This window comes from Apteryx mantelli, chromosome 15 (assembly GCF_036417845.1).
Source record: "Apteryx mantelli isolate bAptMan1 chromosome 15, bAptMan1.hap1, whole genome shotgun sequence".
In the NCBI taxonomy this organism is placed as follows: Eukaryota; Metazoa; Chordata; class Aves; order Apterygiformes; family Apterygidae; genus Apteryx; species Apteryx mantelli.
The window spans coordinates 1,137,044-1,159,928 of NC_089992.1; the positions used below are offsets into that span (position 1 = coordinate 1,137,044).

The 22,885-nt window shown below is 44.6% G+C and overlaps 1 protein-coding gene across 1 annotated transcript; it reads left to right on the forward strand.

Annotated features, from left to right (window-relative positions):
• Window positions 1–560: 560 nt before the first annotated feature.
• On the forward strand, window positions 561–10,355 carry CIAO2A (cytosolic iron-sulfur assembly component 2A). The gene is made up of 5 exons (XM_013942620.2): window positions 561–802; window positions 4,258–4,422; window positions 7,065–7,114; window positions 8,663–8,708; window positions 9,769–10,355. The coding sequence occupies exons 1-5, from the start codon at window positions 676–678 to the stop codon at window positions 9,864–9,866; spliced, it is 486 nt and encodes a 161-aa protein (XP_013798074.1). The 5' UTR covers window positions 561–675; the 3' UTR covers window positions 9,867–10,355.
• Window positions 10,356–22,885: the final 12,530 nt, after the last annotated feature.

A 22,885-nucleotide genomic window follows, 5' to 3' on the forward strand; every position in this document is an offset into this window, starting at 1 on the left:
CCTTTTTAAGCTGTGCAGTCTATGAACTATAAGGCTCGGCTGCTTCAGCTGATAGTGCATACTTGCAAAGAAATGCCGTTTCCAAACTACATGTTTCTAGCACGTTCTCCGTCCCTGCTGGTCGCACCAAGGAAGCACAAGCCCAGCAAAGGGGATCTCAGAGCTCCTGCAAGAGCTGTTTCAGTACGTTGTTTCCAGCCGGTCCTCCGCCCCGCAGCAGCTCCACAGAGCCAGGCAGAGCCAACAGCGCTGCCCGGGGTGGCGGAGCGCCCCCGCGCTGCCTCAGGGCGGCCCCGACCCCCGCCAAACCCACGGCAACGGCCGCTCCCGCGCGGCGGCGCGGCCCGCCACATGCCGAGGAGTGCGGCCTGGGCGGGGCCTAGGCGTCTAAACCACGCCCCCTGGGGCGGGACATCGACATCGAAACTCCACCCGGGCGGGGCCTTGGCGCTGTAACCCCGCCCCTGGGCGTGACTCGGATATATGGCCCAACCCCTGGGCGTGGCCTCGGGAGTGAAGCCCCACCCCTTGGCGGGACCCCGCCCCGAGGGTTCGGCGCTCTGGCCCCGCCCCGCGCCCGGGAGGAAGTTCCCGCTGTGGCGGCGGCCGACGGGCGCTTCGCCGGACGGTGGCCGCGCGGGTCCGGTTCGCGCTCTCCCATGGCGGAGCGGGAGGATGTCGCTGGTGTTGGGGCTGCTGTCGCACACGCTGGGCAGGGTGCTGTGGTACTCCGGGCTCCGTAGGGGCTGCCATGCCCCGCGGAAGCAGGCCATGGAGCAGGACAAGGCGCTCGAGGTTTACGGTGACTATCGCGGGGCTGCGGGGGGCCAGCGCTGGTCCTCGGGGAGGCGGGGGGTCGTGGGGGGGGCCAGGGGGCCGGTGAGGGGCCGGGGGCCTTTGGGGGGGGCCGGTGAGGGGTTGTGGGATGGGGGTCAGGGGGCCTGTGAGGGGCCATGGGTCGAAGGTCACAGAGCCTGTGAGAGGCCGTGGGGTGAAGGTCATGGGGCCTGTGAGGGGCTGTGGGGCGGGGTCCTTTGGGAGGGCCTGTGAGGGGCCGTGGGGTGGGAGCCTTTGGGGGGGGCCTGTGAGGGGTCGTGGGGTGGGGGTCTTTGGGGGGGGTTGTGAGGGGTTGTGGGATGGGGGTCAGGGGGCCTGTGAGGGGCCATGGAGTGAAGATCATGGGGCCTGTGAGGAGCTGGGGCTGTGGAGGGCCGTGGGGGAAAGGGTCATGGGGGGGCTGTGGGGCGAGGCTCCTGGGCTGCGAGGATAGGGTCCCTGGGGGGTCCCTGGGGGTCCTGGGGCTGTGCCGTTGGAAGGGTGTGTGGGGGAAGTGAGGCCTGGCCCTGCCCCATGGGGCCTTGAGGGGCCTGGGGGAAGGTGGCTGCGGGTGATATCGGGGTGAGGGTGCGCTCTGGGGCGCTCATGGTGCAGTGTGGGGGTGGGAGAGCGAGTACATTTGGTTGCTTGAAAATCAGAAGCGCTATCAGGGGCTGGGGATTATCTTTCAGGTGCTTCAGGGTTTGGGAAGTGTCCGGGGAGGGATGAGGGACTGTCCTGAGCGTCTGCTAGCTTCTGCCAAGCATGCCACCAGCCCCAGACAATGTCTGGAGATGGAGTGGGTGCTGTGACCTCGGCGTGGAGCATGTGCCTTGGTCACTGTTAGTTCGGATCCTGAGCAAGGAATGCATTGAGAGAATTGTCCTAATGCACCACTGGATGGTGGAGTGAGCACGTGGGGAAGGGGTTGAGACTGCTCGCTCAGTCTGTGTGCTGGGGGGAGTTACCTTGCTGTTTCATCATCTTAGGAGAGAAGCTGGACACACCTGGAAAGGCAAGTGATTCCAGAAAGGTCAGCTACCTAGCCCAGCAAAATGGGGATTTCTGCCACTGAATGACTGAGTCTTTAACAGTGGTCTTGTAAAATACGGAGTGATTTCATCTCTGGAAATGCTTTTTGTAGGATTTAGAAGACCAGAGACATCCGTGAAGTACTGCTGAACTAAATCTGCTTTAGCATTCCTCTTAGTGCTTGGTGAAGTGATTGATTTCCTCTTTGCTTGTGTGGGCCTTTCACACAGAAAGAGAATAAAATTTAAAAACAGAGAAAGAAATACATCAGAAATTGAGGAAACTTGTATATGCAAAGATACTTTTGGGGTGTGTGTGTATATATATACACTATAGTTCAACTACAGAAGTCTAGCCAAACAAGTCAACTAAAACTTTTTGCAGAAAGTGCCAGAACAATGGAAAAAGTGTGAAAATATCTTTTTAGCAGTCTGATGAATGAGACTATTAATCCGTTTCCTGGGAAACATTTTAATAAAGCTAAACAGTTTGTTTGCTCGTTACCCTCATGATACCTAATGTAATTGAGGGGACAGTTAGCAAGTCTTTGGGAACATCGAACAAAAAGCCTTGTGAACATCTACTGTGTGTTCTAGGTTCATAATTCAGCAGCATGACATCCTGATGATGCAGACAGAGAAAGCTGAAACAGAGGCTGGAGGCTTCAGGATGATTCCAGCAATAGTCTGCTTCCCTGAAAATTGGGAAATGGGGCTAAGTTCTCGCATTCATCACAAGTTTTATTTCACAGTATAAGTGATGACAGTTTACTTTGGACAGCAAGTGGTTCCCAACCCTGCTGAAAGGTTTGCTAGGTCTAGAGAGCAATTTGAATAGTCCCTGCAGGAGGGTGAGGTGAGTGCCAGGGGTTAAAACTTCTGTAACTGTCCTAATAAAGTCTTTTCCCCACTCGCAGACTGTAGGGTATGTCTGCATGGAGGAAGTCCAGACAGACATGAACTACTGTTCCTGCCCGCTGGCTGGGCAGAGGCCAAATCCTGCCGGGAAGCAATATAGCAATATTAGTGCCGTGTTGTACTAGGCCTGTGCTCCCTGCCGAGAGGCTGGGCCTATTAGCTTAATTGCAGGAATGCACTAAAAGCAGCTACACAGCTTTCAAGTTAGAGTTGGGTGGCCTGTCTGTGTACCTGAAGTCAGACTGAAGTAATTTGCTGTATTGAAAGCTGATGTGACATTTACTTTAGAAATACAGTTAACTGTTATGGTAGGACTATTGGAAGGGCTGCTCTGAAAATACAATCGCTACAGCTAGTTAGAAGTATCTTCCCTTTTTTCTTCTTATATTTTTGACTTACCTTAACCAATATCACTTCCATTACCTTGTTTATAGCAAAAATGCTTGTACCTGCAATTTAAGGAGCAAACAACAGCATACAAAGCAGAAAAAAAAAAAAAAAAAGGAAGGTGACAGCTGAGAACTTCTTAGGTTTGGCCTTCACTGTCAAAATTAGTATTTCTTCAGATTATGCTGGGTACGTGGTGCAGATGTGCAGAGACTTGAGATCTCATTGTTTCTACTTATATCCTACATTACTCAGCAGGCATATTGAAATGCAGAGTCTTATTTTTCAGGTTCTTAAACTTACTGAATTCACATACTATCTTGTGCATTATTTTTCAGTGCCCTATAATCATATATTGTAGTTTTTGAGTATCACTTTAAAGCCTTTTGATCTATGGAAAAAGTAACAATAAATGTGATTGCTTGTATTATGAAAGCTTCTTAAACTAATCCAGAACACAAGAAAAATACTCTATAAGCAGCAATGCTGTTTATCATTTTACACACAGGTATATTAAACCTAGTTGATCCCCACATTTTACAAGCTAAGGAAATGATCTCACTTGATGCTTACCCTTCATTGATACGGATAAATATGGATTAGTGCATTACTTTTGTACTGTCTTTCCTTAAGATGATTTCAAAATCTTATCTATGAGGCCCAGGCTAGGAACTGGAGGGAAGACGATAGGAATGAAAAATGACTTATCTTATTAATAGGTTTGCTTGCCTTTCAGGTTTTTCAAAATCTAACTTACCTGAAATGTTAAATACAGTATATGTTTATCTTTTATGTAAGTAATGCTGAATCGCACATAAACCTAAAGCTTTAATAGGCATGTTCCGATTTGTTAACATGGGACTGTAAAAGCAATAGCAAGTTTAGAACTGGTGTGTGAAAAACATGTTCATAGTGAACAACAAATGCCTCAATTTACCAATTCCGAAACAACTCCTGAGATAATACACCACTGATATTCACAGCTCTGCCTCCTCTGAAGAGGAGAAAAATAAACAGTGCTGGGAAGATGACTTCTTAACAAAAAATATTATGTATTAAATATAGGAAAGCTACTTTATTGTTGGTGTCTTTTCTTCTGCTTTAGATATAATCCGAACTATTCGGGACCCAGAGAAACCTAATACTTTAGAAGAACTGGAAGTGGTAACAGAAAGCTGTGTTGAAGTACATGAGATAGGTGAAGATGAGTATCTGGTTATCATCAGGTTTACACCAACAGTACCTCATTGTTCTTTGGCTACTCTCATTGGTAAGATTTCTATTTCATTAAATCTGTAATAATGAATATAAAGTTAATTATGGATTATCTGAATAAGATCAATCTTAGTTAAAATTCAGTATTGTTTTGCCAGCAATTTAACTAGAAATTTTATCTTGAAAAATCTGTTAACAATACAAAAAAACCCAGAAGAAATATGGGGACATTCAAGAACCTGTTTCATCAACTTGGACAAATTCTTACAGAAGAGAAGTGCTCAAAAATCTACTAGCAGAATATAAAGGAGGGATTCTATACTACTTCCAAGCTATTCTAGTAATATTAAATTGAAAAACTTGTCAGCTCTTAAATTAAAAAAAAAAAAAAATTAAATCTTCATGACTGTTCCCCTTAGCCTTGCCCACACATGAACAAAAACCCACACATGCTCAAAAAATACCGAAAAAAGCTTATGAGCTCTTAGGAGTCTGAAAGCAGTTAAGCTGAATAAAAATCTACACTGGCTCTTTTTTTTTTTTTTTTTTTTTTGTGGTGAGAGCAGATGTCTGTTCTCTGAAATACTTTGTTTAAATGTACCAAGATTAACAACTCTTACCATTATATATTAGTAGTAAGATTTCTCAATCTGTCTTAAATATTTAAAATAAATTAAAAGCTTTAATCATAAAGTATGTGTATTTATGCCAAAACAGACCTTCACTGCCTGTGTAGAAGGTAAAGTACAGGCAGTAAAGCAATAGCATGCCAGCCAGTAATAATTTTTTTGTGGCTTGAAACTGTTAGGAGTCAAGCTGACTGTTAGGAATGTCAGTGGGTTAAGACTCAGACCCAAGGGCCAGTGTTGTACATAGCACATCAAACTTTAAGATTTGCTAATCACGTTTACAGCACTTAATTATCAGCTAAGTCTTTGAGGTCTGTTCTACTGTGCAGTCTTTGTCAGTGTTACATGACCTCTGAAGCACAGTTCCTCGTTCTGTTACAGGAGAGGGTTATGACAGCTGTTTTAAAAATAGTTGGGTAGTATATGTAAGGGTATAGGCAATAAAAAGTTTTTTCCAAGCTTCCTCATCTGCATAGACTACTGTGTAAGCTGGTAGTTCTTTTGGGGGGTACTTTCTTTACCTAGTAAGTCCTTCAGCAGCCTGTTACCTGCCTGAGGGTTGTGTGGAAGTTAAATTCTCCTTGATATAAGAGAAAATATGATATTTAACAAGGTGATTTTCCAGTAAGTTTCTTGTAAATGGGGAGAATTTATTGATCTTGAGGGCTTGTTGTATCAGCTGACCTTTGAAACATGAAACACCATGCTGAAATATTTGTTAAAGACCTGAATGGTTTGTTCTTTGTTTTTGTCTAATTATAAATGTTCTCAGAGCTTGCACATGACTGTTCCTTATTTATTCTCTACTTATTCAGATAAATTTCTAAACCGAATAGAATTACCAAGAATTTTAGACTGTCAGAACTGGGAATAATCCCAAGTGATTGAGAAAGGAGTTCATATACCTGGAGTGGTCTCCTTAACCTACAGATTTACTGACTTATGTGTTGGACTTAAAGTACCCTTTTCAGCTCTCTGCCTTTTTCTAGGGATTTGTGAAAACAATAATACTTGGGTATTGGGTATTTCTCTCTAGGTTACTTGAATGTAACTTTTTAGAGTCCAAATAAGTAGCTTTTGAATTGTTCCCATCCAGTTTGCCACCTCTTCTCAAGGGAAATTGGGAATGGGTGTTCTGGTGAAAAATATTGTCTCCTTCATTGGCAGGAGCTGCTGTTATCACTGGCTTAGCCTGAGGACAAATTGAGGCTGTAGTACTGCTTTGCTTGTCTGCGTAGCTCATTGCAAAGCCAGGCCTTGTGGAAAACTGCAATAGGCTAGTAGTAGGGATGTCCCAAACTTGGATCTGGCTCCCAAAGACGAACCATAACACTCTGCTCAGTCACTTCAAAGATTTTTTTTTTTTTTTCCCCTGCAATGCTGCTTGCTATAGACAGATCTATAGCAATAGACTTTTCAAGCAACGTTTGAATGTTGGCAGTTGGACCACAGCTTTTTCTTTTTTTATTATTTTTTTCTTTTTTTTTATGGTGATTTATATCTTGGTAGCTTTATTTGGCCATGGGGATTAGTTGTGGGTATGCTTTTTTGTTGGGGTATTTTTTGTATGTTGTTTAAAGTAGTTAGCACTTCTGTATGTTAGACATTAAATAGTGAAGTTAGTGGGCTTGAATTGCCCCCAAGGCATTGCAGGCTTGTGTTCTTTTCTTCAGCCAATTTACGCTGGATTTTTAACAAATGTCAGAACACAAAACAAACATTCTCCGCAGTACAGATGGAGCCACAGTGACCACCAAGAAGCTCTATTTAAAAATGTAGAGGAAAGCTGGAAATGGAGGATTTTTGTGTGTTTAGTGTTTCTAGAAGGTGTTAAGAGACCAAAGACCTCCTAAGCCTATAAAGCAGGTATGAACTCAACTGAGAAGCTGTCTCCAAAGGGGTCAAGAAAGGTTATTTAATCTCTTCTGTGGCTTGTGCTGCTCAGAATGCCAAAAGAGAAAGTTGCCAATTATACTGGTGGTTTTTGATTGTAAATATGTATCCTCTGAAAATGTACCTCAAACCTTGAATTTGACAAGCAAAACTCTTCTCTGTTTTGTTTGAACAGGCCTTTGTTTAAGAATAAAACTTCAGAGATGTTTGCCTTTTAGACATAAGGTAAAGTATCTATTCTAGAACTTTTATTAAACTACGTGAATGTATGCCAAGTGCTATGCTTTCTCTTTAAAAGAGGGTATGCTGCAGGATCAAGTGACTTGCAAGCTGTAGTTAAGGATGGGGGTCTTTTTAAAACCCGTTACTTGCTTATGGAGGGAGTGAATGTTGCAGTACAGTGTAGCACCTGAAGGAATCGCTGAATAGCTGTGATTCTTCCTTTTCTTTACAAAAGACAGTTTCTTTGCTGAAATTCTGAAATATACTGTGTTTCAAGGAATCTCTTGACCACCTGTCATTCAATTTCTTGCTCAGTGGAGGAGAGGGTGTTTTTAAAGCCAATGTTATGATGAATCTAAGTCATACTGTTGCCTTGGAGAAAATGAATATGGCCTTCTGGAATATTTCAACATATCCAAGCATTGTGAATATAAAATGTTAAAAGTTACTAAATTTACTGTACCATTTAGAATATGCGATATGGATAGTGGACCCTATGTGAGTTAGTGGCCCTGAAAGCAAGATAAGTAGTTTTTTGTCAGCCAGAGGTTAGTTAAGGGGAATAAGTCATAATTTCTGAAGTAAAAACTTCAGGATAGAAGAGTTCAGAAGAGCTGCAGAATTTGGACTAGGAACTGGGTTGAGGAAATCTCTTTATGACCTGTGTCTTAGGAATTTTTACATAAACGGCATACAGGCCTGACCCTGGTCAGGATACTGTCCCTAACGGGCCAGCCCTATTACTTTAGTATTTTAGTTTTATGAAATCTCCTTGTAGTTCAGTGTGAGTTGGGTTTTTTTGTTTTGTATTGTTTTTGTTTTTCACAGGCCTTTTAAAGGCATGAAGGTGATTTAGGTCTGTTAAGGGTTCTGGTCTTATAGTCTGTTCCCATGCAGGAAATAATGTTGTATTACACTACCATTTTCAAATAGAACATATGTGGGTCTCATCAGTGAGTGAAATGTAAGCAAAACTTCATGTTGAAGGTAAAATCTTCTACTGTTTTGGTGACTGTTAACATTGCTTTCTTCCTTTGCTTAAATTTCTCCTGTACTTCCTTAAACAAAAGCTTTGATAAGGTGCAGGAAGAACTCACAAGCATCCACTGACTAAATACAGTTGCATATCTTACTAGGAATCCATTCTGAAGGATGTCTTTTCAAGAGTGCTTGGCTTGTGAAAGTGACTGTTGCAATTCTGGTGACTTTCAAACAAATTGTTCCTGAATTCTGGTCTGCAGAGAACTGGATGGAAAGATAGTGCCAGTTCTCCACCCTGCTTCCGGTAGCCTAAATGCAATTACTTTTTCACACAAGTAGCTGATACTAGTGAGGAAAGAACGCCCCTGCAATTTCGAAGAAGGATCGCTGGTGACTGTGAAATGGAGATTGTCTTGTGATTGTACTGCGCTGAAGTCTTAAGATCAGCTATTGCCATTAATCCCATTTCATTGTCTGTGAACTTCTTAAAAGTATAAATTACATTTCTTCAAGTAATGAATATATTTAACTATTGATGTATGTATCTAACATTACTGATCTCTTCTCTAGCTGGAAATCTACATATCTGAAGGTACACATTCCACTGAAGAAGACAGTAAGTAGAACTTATGAATGAGTGGAGCTTGAATAGACTGAGTGTTATGTCCTTTGGGAAGTCCTTTTCCTCCCCCACCTTACTGTCCCCTCCAGAAACTAATATGCTGTTAAAACTTTAAAATGAAACATGTAGTTGAGGCTGTTTCAAAAGTTGTATCGGTACTGTGAATGTAAGCTGCTTGTAAAAACCCTATTTCTTGCAGGCATTGAGTTACGTTTCTTACAAAAAAGTTGTTAATAGGCTGCTGAATTATTAACATGAAGAACTTCGTGACTGACTGAGAAATGTATATTTTTGGTATCATGAAGTTAAAATAGCAAGATCAACCAATATTTAAAATAAAACCTGCAGGACCTTGAAATTCATTCAAAGCTATAGTCAGTCACTGTCTTTAATAGCTGTTAAAGCCTTTGTCCAGGCAATGTCCCAGGCTTTTTGTGTTCTTGAACATTAGAACTCTTTGTACAGGAAGGGGGGAAATCTGTCCTTTTCATTTATGTGACTAGAAATTAAACTTAAAAAAATTCAGACTATTACTTTGTCACAAATTTTATACTTGATGTTAAGACATGTTATCAGTGTATTTCATATTCCTTTCCTAAACTAGGAAAGTATCAAAAATAGTTGGTCTGTGATGGATGTTCTTGTGCGACTGAGCTTTCATTTGCCTCTGTTTCCAAATTTCCTGTTAAACCCGTCTCCTTTGAGCCTTTGCTCTTGAGCACCTTTGTGTTTTCCTTTGTGTCTTGTTGCCCTTCTATTATCTGGCACAACCTTCTTTGCCTAGGCCATATCACTTAAATGTCTGCCTGTACAGTGCTTTTTCAGATATTATGCAAATTTGAATCTCTACCTAAATAGCAAATTGCAAAGAAAGTTGACACAATGTACCACTACTGTACAACAGCACTTTCTCCTTCTTAGAGCAGGGTGTTCGTTAGGTTTGGAAAACTTCATTGCAGTACAATGTCTTGCATTTGTAATATTTCAGTGGTACTTTACATGTACTGCATCAGTAAACTGCTTCTGACTTTACTTTTTATATGATGTTTTGCAGTCAACAAGCAAATCAATGATAAAGAAAGAGTAGCAGCTGCGATGGAGAATCCAAACTTGCGTGAAATTGTGGAGCAGTGTGTTACAGAGCCTGACTAGTAGCTATAATAACCATAGAGTTGTCATTTTGATACATTTGTTAAAAACTTTGTAAAAAAAAAGAATAATAATAATAATGATGATCAAGGCCTTGAGTTTAATACTTGAGTTCTTTTTATCTTCCACAGGTTTTTTGAAAGAAATTGTTTATAAGATAGATTTAAATTATGATAAATTAGTCTCTAAAATAAATGTATAGTGTTAAGAGTTTGTAATATCTGGTGTCCAGAAAAATATTTTATCTAATTAAAAACAAAACAAGTTATCTGTATTGCCTTCTGATAGACATTGTGATATAAATGCAGTTTTGCAGGTTAATTTCTACATTGTTTCAATCAAAACACTGTAAAAACAGATTCTTGTACTGAAATGCCACTTTTTGAGCTCAAAAAAATTTTTTTAAGCTTAGATTTTGATTTCTGTTAGAGAAGGAAACATTTCATTCATCTTTATTGTTTATAAAAACATTAAAATTAAAATGAATATAAAGTTTTAATAAGTACTTTCAACTTAATATATATTCAAAAAATGCTAAATAACATTATTTTTCATATACTCGATGGCCTTCAAACACTGCTAATGGATTTATTTATTTTTTTCCTAATCAGAGAAGACTTCTATACTGCTACAGTCTCCAAATGGTATAAGAAAAAAAATCTTACTTCGAGTTTCAGAAGTAAGAGGCGCTTCCTCGCATAAAGCCTGGTAAAACCGTGAAAAGCCTGACCACATAATGATGTGGGTACAGGGGGTGAAAAGTTTAGCTGAATTAATGGGGGAGAAAAATACATAAATTAGTACTACTACCAGTTATGGTTCCAGATTATCTTCCTAGTTATGGAGCCACATTAACGTCCTTTGCTCCTGTATAGCTGTTTTAAATGGGAAGTTCTTGTCTAACAATTCCTAATTTAAAACAGACAACGTTTAATGGGTGAAGGTGAGCTAGATGTGGTCTGTGCATCTGTCCTTGGTGTGGCAGTAATGCAGTGCCCGTGAGCAGCTGCCCTGGGGCACACGCTGTTTAAAACTTTCTTAGAATTCTGTTACTGTAAGAATCTGCAGGGAGATGAGCTGGATGCTCCTTTTTGTCCCCTCTACCTTCCTCTTCCTGCCTCGCTTCTCCAGTTAAGGGTGCAGTTCCACCTAATCATCTGAGGATTGCTATGGTCACTCCCCTTAACTTCTTCTCCCAGGAAAGTTTTTGCAAGAGCTATTCCAGGTGCCACTAGTACAAAATAGGAGCCTGAAGACTCTGTGGTAGAAAACTATTGTGCAGTGAAAGCATCCTGACGATTTGAAAGCATTATCATAAAGAGAATCATTTTGTTTTCTCTAAACATAAATCTTCTCATGATTTTTAGTGGGGGTTTTGGAAGTTTTGTTGTTTAAGATTACACCTTCATGACCTATAAAGGGCATGTGCAGATGCCAAAGTACTTTGCAACAGAATTGTTAAATATTATTGTGTCTACCCAAAAAAAGATTTTTATTTGGAATAAACTAGGGAAGGACTTGAGTATTTAAAATGCATGTGTAGCTTGGGGGAAATATATGTATGCCCTCCAGTGGTGAAGGGAGAAAGCTTTTGCTTGCACAGAGCTGAATGTTACATCCCCCAAAGTTGGGCTGATATCTCCCTGTTCTTAATAACACTGTTGCTCACAGAGCTTTCTGTGTTTGTAGACACTCCTGAATTAACAAAAGCTGGAATTTCAAAGTTGATTACATACTTTTTTTAAGGTATATGAACATGCTTAATACAAAACCAAAGTGGACTTAGTTTAGCTTAATTTGCTTCCAAAGCGGAAGTTGGGGTGGGTGACAAAGTTTCATTTTCTGTTGGGAGCAATGCATCAGGCATGTGCATGAAAGATAATTTCTCTCTGGAAATAACAAAATGACCTTATAGAGATCTATTACTGTATGATCTATGTAAGGAAGAGAGAGAGAGTTGCTGTAGGTTATAGAATTGCATAAAACCAGTAACAGTATTGTCTTCATTAAGAGACATTAAAAATTCAGAAGCAAAGGACTAGCCTGCAACAAGGTAGTTTTTGGTTTTTTGTTTTTTTTCAACTGGGACACTGTTCCTGCTAAATAGTTGCATTTTTTCCTGTAAGTACATATTTTTCAGTCTGAAGTCTTTGCTTTATCTTGTGGGTGAAACTTTCCGATGGACGAGATGTTGCCAGTTGGATCCTGCTCTTCTCCAAGATTACTCACCTGCAGCATGAAAGGTGAGGGAACCTCACAGCCTTTCCTCTCTGTGGCTGCCCCGTCCTGTTTCTCTCTGCTGCTCCCTCACTAATCCTGCCCGAGGTGTCCATAACGATGGTGCCAGCCATCGCTGTCTACGTGCTTTTCTCTCTGGAGAATTTCTCTAGTTTCCCCATTGCCGCTGAGGATTTGACCATGAATTTACCTTCCCCTGAAGAACTAGGCAGCGACTTCTTGCTCAGCTGTCCTGCTCCCAGTGGAAGTGACATTTGATATCCGCTGCGAAGGCACAGGAGGGCCTGAGAGGTAAATGTGTGTGCAGTGGCAGGGAGGCTACTGCCATCCATCTCATGCCTGTAGCACCTGATAACACATCCCTGAGATGCTGGGATAGTTTATCTGGTCAGTGCATAACGTTTATCCCCCTCAGTGGTTGTGAGAGATTCGGGGAACCAGCCCTTGGTGAAACAGTGATTACTCCAACGGGCTCGTACTTGGTTAAATGGTGAGAAATCGTCGTTTGAGTTCAGTGCAAACATCTGCTGAGGTTTCGGGGATTTGTAACCGTTTTAATAATATGCCTCATAAAGCATTCCTGAAGGTATGAAATGATTGAATGAATTCTAGCTAGGCTACACGTTATAAACAGTGGGGAAATTTTCCCTTTGCAGAACAGTATACTGTACAAATGTCACAGCAGTGCTAACGAGCTTATAATCTCCCTCCTTTCAGTGCCAAAGTTTATAAAAAGTGAGGACAATCCCCTTTTTTTGTTCTATAGGTTACTGCACCTCTGCAGGACTGAGTTTGCATAGGTGGTGGAAAAGCTATTTCCAAAATTACTGTCTAACTTTGGGTACTCAGCTTCAGTTCCATTGAACCTTAACTTCAAATGCCTTTGGACCCTCATTGCTCACCTTGACCTCAACGTGAGGGAAGTACATATGTCCTTAAGCAGTGCTTTCTACAGAGGCCTCTATAAAAACCTTGAATGGGACATTATTGTGTCCACTACTTCAAGTATTCACCAGGATGTGAAGGGAATTGACTGCTTGCTATTTGCATGAGAAACTAAATAGTTGATGATGCTCCCAAAATAAATAAAGAATCTGTGGACCAATTTTTTTTTTTTTTTTAATCCTACTTTGAACAAAACTTATTTAGACTCCTGCTGTAACGCTATATCACAAAGAATCCTACAAGAAGCATTTTGCAAGGTTTTGTTTTGTTTTGTTTTTCAGCTGTACAGACATTAAAAGGCAACTATGGCTGTGAAAATACTTTCCTCTCTATGAGAAGCAGGTGGAGATGTCTTCCTATGATAAGGTTCCTGGTTTTGCTGTGCCACATAATTAAAACAGAAGTATAGAATAAGAGCAATATTTTTCTTCCCCATGGTTTACTTTTTAATCAATTTAGTTACATCAGCTTAATTGTAATCAACAATTGCCCTATATTTTTCATTTTGTCAATTGGGATAAGATTTCCTCTGAATTGTGGTTTAAGTAGATGTAATCAGTGGTTTGGTCCACTCACTTTCCCAGCCCTGTGCAGCAGATACTGTGTAATAACATATATACAGTCTAAACAAGGTAAAGTTCGATACTATACTCTGCTAACTTCGTCCACCAGTAATTAATCTGTTTATTGATTGCTCATTTCAGCTCTGAAAAGTCTTAAAGCTGGATGGACAACTGTCGAGAGGAAGGTCACTAAGAGCTACTGAGACTGTTCTGAGAGCAGTGAATTTCAGTGGCGAGTAGTGAGCTTTCTCTGAGAATTCCCAGTAGCTTTTGACATCAAAGGAAATTTATTTGTTAAATATTTTAGTATGATGGTGCCTGAAGGCTCCAGCTAAGATTGGGGGTCTATTTTTCTACTCTGAAGAAAAAAGCAATAGGGGTCTATCTCTTTTTGAACTCTGTTAAGTCATTCAGGATGCCCAAGGAACAAGATTGAGCAGCACAATATCATATTAAACCCATAAAACATATATCACAAATAGAAAATGAGGCCACATAATTAGCAATGTGTAATTAATGATACAAAGGATTTATTCTGAGTAGTGTTACCATTATCAGCCCAGTACTTTTATTACGACTCTTCTGCTAGAAATTTCTAAATTGCTAAACCATGATCTACTGTGATGCTTGGAGTGTTCCTTGCAACTCTCTTTATCGCACCATGAAACCTGCTGCCATCCATCCTATCCTAAATGGCTTCGAGGCAATGTCTACAAGTTCTGCACAAAGTCAGCTTAAAAGAGAATATTTCATATGGAAGAGGATCTATTTTCATTTTTTAACATTAGATAAGCTGCCTTTGTTTCTAATAAAATAAAAGCAATCTGTCTTTTTTTTTTTCCCTTTTCAAAGGGAGAAAAAAAGAAACAAAGGATTTTTGACCTGCATTAAATATTAATGACTTTCATAGAGAAAGTAATGAGCAGAGATATAAATGTTTTGGAAGCGTTTTCCCACGAGGGGGAGCATTGGTATAGAGAAGATCTCAGTGTTTGGGAGCTTTGCACAAACTTGTGGTTGTGTTCCTTCTTTTTTTTCTTTTTTCTTTATTTTTCCTTTCTTTTTCGTTTCTTAAAATCAGTTCCTTTCACCTCGAAAGGAAGCCTGGCCCACGGCTCTGCCAGCGGCCAAGGCCAGGGCTGCGTCGCAGGCTCCCGGCCGGTGCCGACGCCGGTGCGGGCGATAGCCGAGAGCAGCGCGGCTCCGCGGAAGGGGGCCGTGACCACGGTTCCAGGGCTGCTGTTATTTGCTGTTTGTGAGCTGCTTAATAATGGTCCCAGATGTAAATATATGGGGGCAAAGATAATTTTCTTTATCGGAGTCCCAAGTTACCCCTGGCTGAAAGTTGCCACTAAAGAGTGGGGAGTTGTCCCTCGGAGCCGTGTCTTTATCACTTAATTCCACGTTTTGCATTTTCTGCCCGTAAACAGAAACTTTCTCAGAGAACTGCTTTCCCTTGAGAAAACGTCTTTGTTACCACCACGCATTCCAAAACAGGACTTAGGTGCTGCTTCCCTCTGTCTTCTGCCGCACCAAAGCTCCCGGCTTTGATCTTCCATGCCAATACACTGGGAACTAGATGGAAGAGATCGGTTTTAGTGGGCAAGATTCAAGGAAAGAAAAAAACCCCTAAGACCTCATTCATGCTTCTAGCAGAGACGGATTCAAGAACAATAAATTTGAAGGCAGATCTGGGTTTTGTATGACCCTCGTTTGAGGTTGGTTCCCTCTGGGCTTCGGCCCCCTCCAGGTGTGGTGGCCACCCCCGGATTACCGCTCTGGGGTAAAAGTTAAACGTCTCTAATGTGGCCGGGTGTTTTGATCTCAGGCTCTCTTTCCAACGCTGCTATAGTCTGAGTAGGTTTGATGAAATCTAACTTGCATCTCATTTTTGGCGACTCAAATCACGTTTGTCACAAGACAAATTTTGATTAGTTGTTCTCACCAAGCCTTCTTCTATCGTCTATCTTCCTGGTAGGTTTGAGGCTTATTTTAAAACACGATTAGGACAAGAAATTTAAATGTAACTAACTGTTTGATATTGTTTAGTATTTATTAGATGAGAGTATTTTTTGTCCTGGGCAGGTTTTCATGAAAATACTTCCTTAAGCATCATATCAGGACACCGTGCAAAGTTACCAGGATAACCAACACTGTCCTGGTGCAGAAGGCCCGTGAACTGTATGGAGCCGCTTTGCCGCTTGATAAGGAAGATTTAAAAAGGCAAGAAAATGAATCTTTTTGTAGCACGATGCAGCAGCGACTCCAATGACATTTTCACGTGCTCCTAATGCGTTTTCCTGGCGGGTCGACCCGCGCTCCAGCCCCTTCATTCGCCGCCTGGCCGGGAAGGGACTCGCAGCCTTGAAACCTGCAACGGCTTTTCCGGCTCCGCGCTCGGTTTTGCCACTGTCCGGAGCCGGGTGAAAGCCGGTTTGCAGAGCAGAAGCTCTCTCCGTGCCCAGTGCGGCTTGCATTAAGGAATTAGTGGCTTGCATTAAGGAAGCCCACGGTCGGCACAAAGCCTCTGGGAAGACCGGCAGGCTTCTTCGGAGGGTCGTTCCTACTCGAATTACACCAGCGCTATTCCAATTCAAATGTAAGCGTATCCTTCAAAACGCCATGAGAAAGACCGAATACCCTGGGAAGAGGAAAAGGCTTTCTGCGGAGGGAAATGGCAACGGTTTGGTTTGCTTTATTTCTCTAGAAACCGAGTCCCAGGAGGGTTATCTTGTTCCATTTCCTGCTCCGACACCAAAGTGCTCCAAGTCGTGCTTTCTTTTCCTCCCACAGAGTCTCGGCCCGTTTCAAATAACCTTTCATTTAAATAAATAGCTTCCGGATTGCAATAAGATAAGCGAGTGTGAGATTCGCACGTAAATGGGCACTGAAATGCCGGAGGGCAGCAGGTGACCGTTTACCGCCCTGCGTCCTTCTGCACCTGCCTGCTCGGTGCCGGCTCAGCCCACGGCTTCGTCCTTCCAAACAGGCCAGAGAGGGCCAAAATAGTTCTTAAATGCCGGTATGGGATGCCAAAGAATTATTTCTCCAGTGGCAGAACTGATTTCAGCTGCAGGGATGCACACCGTTTGCCTCTGGATGGTTTCAGGAAAGAGGTATTGCTTCCCTAAAGGGTTTTTTGGAGTTTCCAAGGGTTTTGCCTAAAAGTGGGAACCAGCTTGTACTCCAGTGTCGCAGTCGTTGACTTCCGCTTAGGCACAGTGATTGCAAAGAGTTTGTGGGATGATTTTTTTTTTTTTTTTTTTAAGCAATTTTACTTTTTGAAGAAATTCCAGCCTGGGGAGGTTCTGGATCTGAAGACTCAGTTGTTTCCAAAGCTTTATGAAAGCTTTTTTTTATTGTGACCCACAAATCAGGTGAAGGGCTGGACCTATGCAGCCGGCTTTGCTTGCAGAGGAAGAACAGGTCTGTTGTAAATAACTAAAATGGATTTTCCAGATTATATTTTGGCAGACAGTTTGCCTATCAAAAGATGCGATTTTTCTTGAGATACGGTGTAGCCGAGGTCTAGATGGGCTAGCAAATGTAGGTAGGGCAAAGCATAATTTCAAAGACATAACGTCATTTTTCTTAACAGCTTTGCTGGGTGCCGGTAGGATTTCATCCCGCGCCAGCACGGACTCAGGCTGCTGTAAGTGCACGTGTCCTGGGGACAAGCTGCCTTAAGCGCTGTATGCTAGTAAAACCTGTTGGCACTGATGATAGAAAATGAAGCAGCAGGGTATTCTGAACCAAGGCATTAGGCAACTGGAGCGGTACATTTGCTCAAATGATGAATTTTCAGTGGGGAGAAAAAAAAAAAAGAAAAAGAATCGTATATACAGGGTTGGGGATGATGCAAGCTGGGCTTGCTCCTGGGCTTACTAGGCCTGGCAGGCTCCCAAAGAAGGGCTGTACCAGAAAAAGAGCTGTAACACTGGGTCAGGAAGAAAGTAATTCAGAAAAAACAAACGCGTTTTTTTTCCTTGGAACTATATTTAAGGCATCTGCTCCCACTTGGATCTCTCACGGGAGAAAAAAAAAAAAAAAAGCATGGCTCCGTAGAAGCGTGTTTCGCTGGCCGTGCAGTTTCCTGACTTTCTGAAATCCAACTGAATGAACAAATCTGTGTTACTGGAGGAGCCCCCCGGAGACGCGTCCTGCGTTATAGTTTCACCTTTTGGAGGAAGCTGCTGTCGGCGACGAGCAGCCTACGGGATGCGTCAAATGAACCTGCACGCGCCGGGTGACCTTACCTGCCAGCTGCTTGCCTGGATCCGGCTTTTTTTTCGGCTTTCCAGCAAAAAGCGTTCTGCAGTTCCTCTCTGGGAGGAGGATATCTGCTGGGGACGTGGGGACACGGCGACCGCGAGCTAGGCGCCTCCTCTGCCCGACGAGCGGCGGAAGCGCAAGACGGGGCGAAGGCAGAAGCTGTAGCAGGGAGACGACGACGCACGAAGACCGGAGGAGCTTTTTAGCCGTGCTCAGGCTGTTCGTTAGTCGCCAGAGAAGGCACCAGAGCAGTTGCGTACAGAGCTATTTTTGGCATATACACACTCGTAAATATTTACATCTGGTCGCGCTGAGCTTTCCCGGAGGCCTGAACGCAGGTCAGCAGCCGTGAGCGCTCCGGAGCGGAGCAGCGGCTCTGCCCAGCCCTGGCCCGGCCTCACGAACCTTCCGTCTCTGTCTCCTCCCTCAATCCCCTGGCGAAGCCGGTTTCCTTCTTCAGTTCCTTAGCAAAGGCTTCGTGGCTCCACACGTCGCGGCCTTGCAGCGACGCTCTTCCAGCGCTCCAGCCCCTCGCTGCCGAAACATGCCCCTGCATTTTTCTTAAACCCTCTGCTTCTTGCCCTGCTCTTTCCGCCCCCCCCCGAGATGGAGGCACCCGGCCGTCCTCAGGGTCCTCCGAGCTGCGATGCCCTCGGGAACGATCCCGATCCTCCCGGATTCACCTGTTGCAAGTTCAGCAAATGCCCCTTGCTTTAAGAGCGCACAGCTGCGGCTGTAGTTGCACAACCAGACATGTCGCTCTAGAGGCAATGTGTGCCCCCCCCCCAGCCCATGCTACCCCCCGCCGCGGCCTCCTGCTGTCCCGGGGCTCGGTCGGGGTTTTCCTGAAACAGCCCAGGTTCTCGTTGCAAAAAACGTGCTGTATAATGGAAGAGCTAAAGCGCTGCCGTCTCCAATGACGCGAGCCCTTGGCACCCCCAAAATGCCCCCAGGAAGGCAGCTGCTACCGCTTCATTTTACTCCCAAGTTGCAAAAAAAAAAAAAAAAACAACCAAAAAACAACCAAAAAAACCAACAGATCACCTTGTGATAGCAAGGAATGATTTTGCTATTTTTCTGAGCAAAAGAGCATTTTCATGCAGCTTGCAAATGATTTTTTTTGCTGCCACCGCTCCCAACTGGTTGAAATTTGTTCAAATTGCGAGCATCTCTCTTCCCATGTGCTTATCTGAACATACTTACCAGAAACTCTCTAAGGAAAGATCTGGGAGGAAAAGTCTTTTGTTTCAGCCAAAGTATTTCTGCAATTATAATGAAAACAGTCAACTGACAAGATTTAAAAATCCGTCTCGAGGAGCCAATGGTGCGTGAAACCTGTGAGCAATCCTTTCCCTGTTCGGTAATTAGCAGCTGAGAATTAGAATAGATTACAGGAAACTTTGCTGAAATATCCTTCAAAAACATATTGTCTGTCCTATTTCCTCTGTGGAAAGTATAGGAAAAGATGACTTACGGGCACCTGTTCCAAACTTACTGCTCAGGGTACACAGCTGAGCTGCAGCTCCGCCAGGTGCCCTATGGGACACCACAGAAAAGAGCAGGTAAAGCACGGTTTGCATGTGCCACGTTTGTATTTATTAACTAACGAATGCAGCTCAGCCCAACTACTAAGATGTTTGGACCCTGGATTATTCCGGGAACAGCAGTGCAATGCCAGGAGCGAAAAAAAAATCTCTAAAATCTCGAAGTTGCGTGCAACCTCGGAGGAGATACTTGGGATGGCAGCTTCCAGTGAGCATGAAGTTCAATTTGCCTAAAACAGGACTCTTCTCTTATTAATGGTCTCTGTATGGATTTTGCTGGGTTTTATCATTTTAGACATTTTCCCTTATTCAGACTTTTTTTCTTCCCCTTCCCATCATGAGTTCCCCCCTGCCCCATCTTCCCTCTTTCATGAGTTGCTGAAACACTTGTTGCTTTTATTGATTTCTTTCAATTTTGAGGTAACCTAGCAGAAGGCCCCTCCTGGATTTTGCAGGGGCAGACGACTGTCCAAATGTGCCATTGGTGCCTGGGACATGGGGATGCAGCCCACCTGGATCTAACCACGTAGGGACGAGCGGGGAGCAGGAGGGGGTCCAGACGGGCGTCAGGAAAACTGCTGCCAAAAAAAAAAAAAGCTGATGCCGGCACGCTGCTGTGTCTTTGCAGGTTGGGGTTTGCTGTTTCTGGAAATAACCTCAGCGGTCCCAGCTGAAACCCTTGCTGGGTGCAAGGGGTGGCGCACACAAAGCGAGGCTGGGGTCTGAAGTAGCTTCTTTGGCCCCGGGTCTGGGGGGCTTCTGCAGCCACCGCATGTCACGATACTCCCCGTTCTCAGCTGCTCTCAGCACACCGGGGAGGTTGGACCGGTGGCTCCTATGTGAAGAGTAATAAGCATCTCCAAACCATACTGATACAATAATTTAACAGTTTGAACTCCAAGAAAATTGCCCAAAGGAAAAGAAGCTGCCCCTCGCTTCCCTTAAAGCTGAGGCATCCCAGCCGGGACTCCAGCTGGGAAGCGACTTTGCTTTGGGGCTCTGTTTATAGCAAGAGAAGTGACGAAATAACTCTGGACTCCAAAGCAGGCCGCTTCCCGTGCACACGAGGCGGAGAGGGAACGCGTGCCAGGGCGCTGCGCGGCAGGCGTGGGAACATCTCCAATTTTGGGCTTGCCGTGGGTCAGGAACGCCCTGCTCCTGCTCCTGCTCCCGCTCCCGCACAGCCGGGCGCCCGAGGACTCCCCGGAGCAGAGCCCGCGGTGGCTCCTGCCGCCCTCCCTCTCGCTTCCAGCCTCTCCAGGCCGTTTAAAAACAACTGTCCTTCCCAGCTCAAACCTCGGAGCAGCCAAGTATTCGGCAGGGATTCGGCTCGGGGGAAAGTGCGCTCGGGGTCTGCTCCAGCCCCGGCGCGGCGAGGGGAGCTGAAGGAGGGGGGCCGCGGCACGCTCTGCCTTCTGTCCTGTTGGCGGCCGATCCGCTTATTTCCTTGAAAACATGTTTTTAAGTATAAAAATAAATGTGATGTCTGTCTTTTATCAAAAAAAGAAGTATCCTTACTGATAAATCAGCTCTAAGAGTGATTAAGGCAGATCGGGGCTGGCAAGTTCTCCAGTGCAGGATGAAATGCCGCGACATGCCGTGTGCTGCGCTGCACGGTGTTAACCAGAGCAGCTGCCTTCTGCCTCCTTCTTCAGCCTTCCTTTGGTTTCTCCCCTTTTTTTTGAGGGTAATCCCTGCCGATCCCTTCCAGCACTACGGGAAATGGTTTCCAGGAAGCCTCAAGGGTCGCGGCCGCTTCACACACTCACCTTGCAAAACGCCGACCACGCATGAGCCCGCGGGCTGATGCATCGTGGCAGCAGTGACAGGGAGGGTCAGCGCTGGAAACATGCCCATACGCGTCCGCGTGCGCACGTCCGCATGTGGATATGCCCAGAGACAGGCCAGCGGGTCTCGGTGCGCAGGCGCTGCACGCCGACGGAGGCACCGTCCGCGCCACGTGCGTGCAGAAAGACTCCCGTGACAATTTTCAGAAATGTTTCACAGCCGCCTGCTCCAGCCTTGCATCGCCCCAGCGCCGGCTGCTGGGACGTTTACGCTCACCTGCCTTTGCTTCGATGCACATCCCACCTGCAAAAGCAGCCCCAAACTTGCACGAACCCGGCGCACCGCGTGCGGGAAGGCTGCTGCTACAAAACACCCGGCAGCCTCGGACAGCTTAGCAGAAAAACTAAACGTTTTTCAAATGTGCCAAGTAAAAGCGAGTGGACAAAGGTCAGGGAGACTCGGACTCACACTTTGCTACGGTTCACAGTTAGCAGGATCCTTGTCTTTACCGTGCGGCAAATGAAGCACAGGTGTTTTGCAGAGCTGGGCTCCCAAAGGGTCTTTCTGAAGTAATGAACCAAAAGTCTCTCAAAATGACACCCCGAACGCAGCCCCGTAACCGCACATCCTGTATCCTTAACGGAAAGCATCGCTAAGGGCTTTTATCCTGCACTTGCTGGGGCAGCCCGGGCGCTGGGGAGGCACCAGGCGCCAGCGGGCTCCGCGGCAGCGGGATCTCGGCGCGGGGCAGGCGGCAGCCGGGCGCTGGCGTCAGCAGCCCAGTGCAAAGGGTTTACGGTCCGGGGGGTTCTGCTCGGGTCGGGGTTCAAGCGGGCAACACCGACCGCGCAGCTCGGTGACCCACCAGCCTGCGAGGGCTCTTCCGGAGACCCAGCAGCCCTCACCTCTCCCGCTGACACTGGAGCGTGGATGATGTGAGGGAACGGAGGGATCCTTCTAGGAATTGCTAAAAAAATAGGAAACTAATGATTACTGAGAGCTGGCCTCAGTTCTGAGAAGCAAAACCCAGTGCGGCTGTACGTAAAAGAGAAAAACCCAGTGGCACAGGGCTGGGCGACGCAGACAAAACAGCAACCCACCTGCTACGCTGAAACATTTGATAGCTGTTTAGCAGAACAAAACTGAGTTTGCTGTTAAAAAAAGTTCGGAGCTAGAAGTATTCTTGCTGCCAGCATCACTGCAACGCTGTGGCCGTAGCTGTTAGATCTGCGAGTCGCCAGAGGGTTTCCCTTATTTTACCCAGATCCACAGAGCTCCCATTTCAATCGCACAAATCCCAATTTCAAACAGCAGCCTTAAACGATTTTCAGACGCAAACTGCTTTCTCCTTCCTGTTGCAGCTGAGAAGAGAGAAATCAAGCCCCTGCCAGTACCTGAGCAGTCTGCACTTAGCTGAGCTTTCCATGAACAATTCTTTGAATTTCCCCAAGTGGAAGAGAAAATATGAAACCCTCATTTTTTTTCCTTCAGTAACTGTTTAATTTAACACACTTGTGAGCTATAGCCATTAAAATCCAACATGTTTAGAGACTATTCCTTAGTAAAACCTGGGAGCACTGATGAAAGCACGGGACAGATGATGCCAATGAGAAGGAAAACAGGAATGAACACAGTCTCTTTAAATATAAAAATTTATACCACATTGAAAGAA

Excerpts from the sequence above, each read along its gene's own strand:
- CIAO2A (XM_013942620.2), top strand. The coding sequence starts at position 676 with ATGTCGCTGGTGTTGGGGCTGCTGTCGCACACGCTGGGCAGGGTGCTG. Across the intron at positions 803-4,257 it reads CAAGGCGCTCGAGGTTTACG|ATATAATCCGAACTATTCGG; the intron begins GTGACTATCGCG and ends CTTCTGCTTTAG. Across the intron at positions 4,423-7,064 it reads TTCTTTGGCTACTCTCATTG|GCCTTTGTTTAAGAATAAAA; the intron begins GTAAGATTTCTA and ends TTGTTTGAACAG.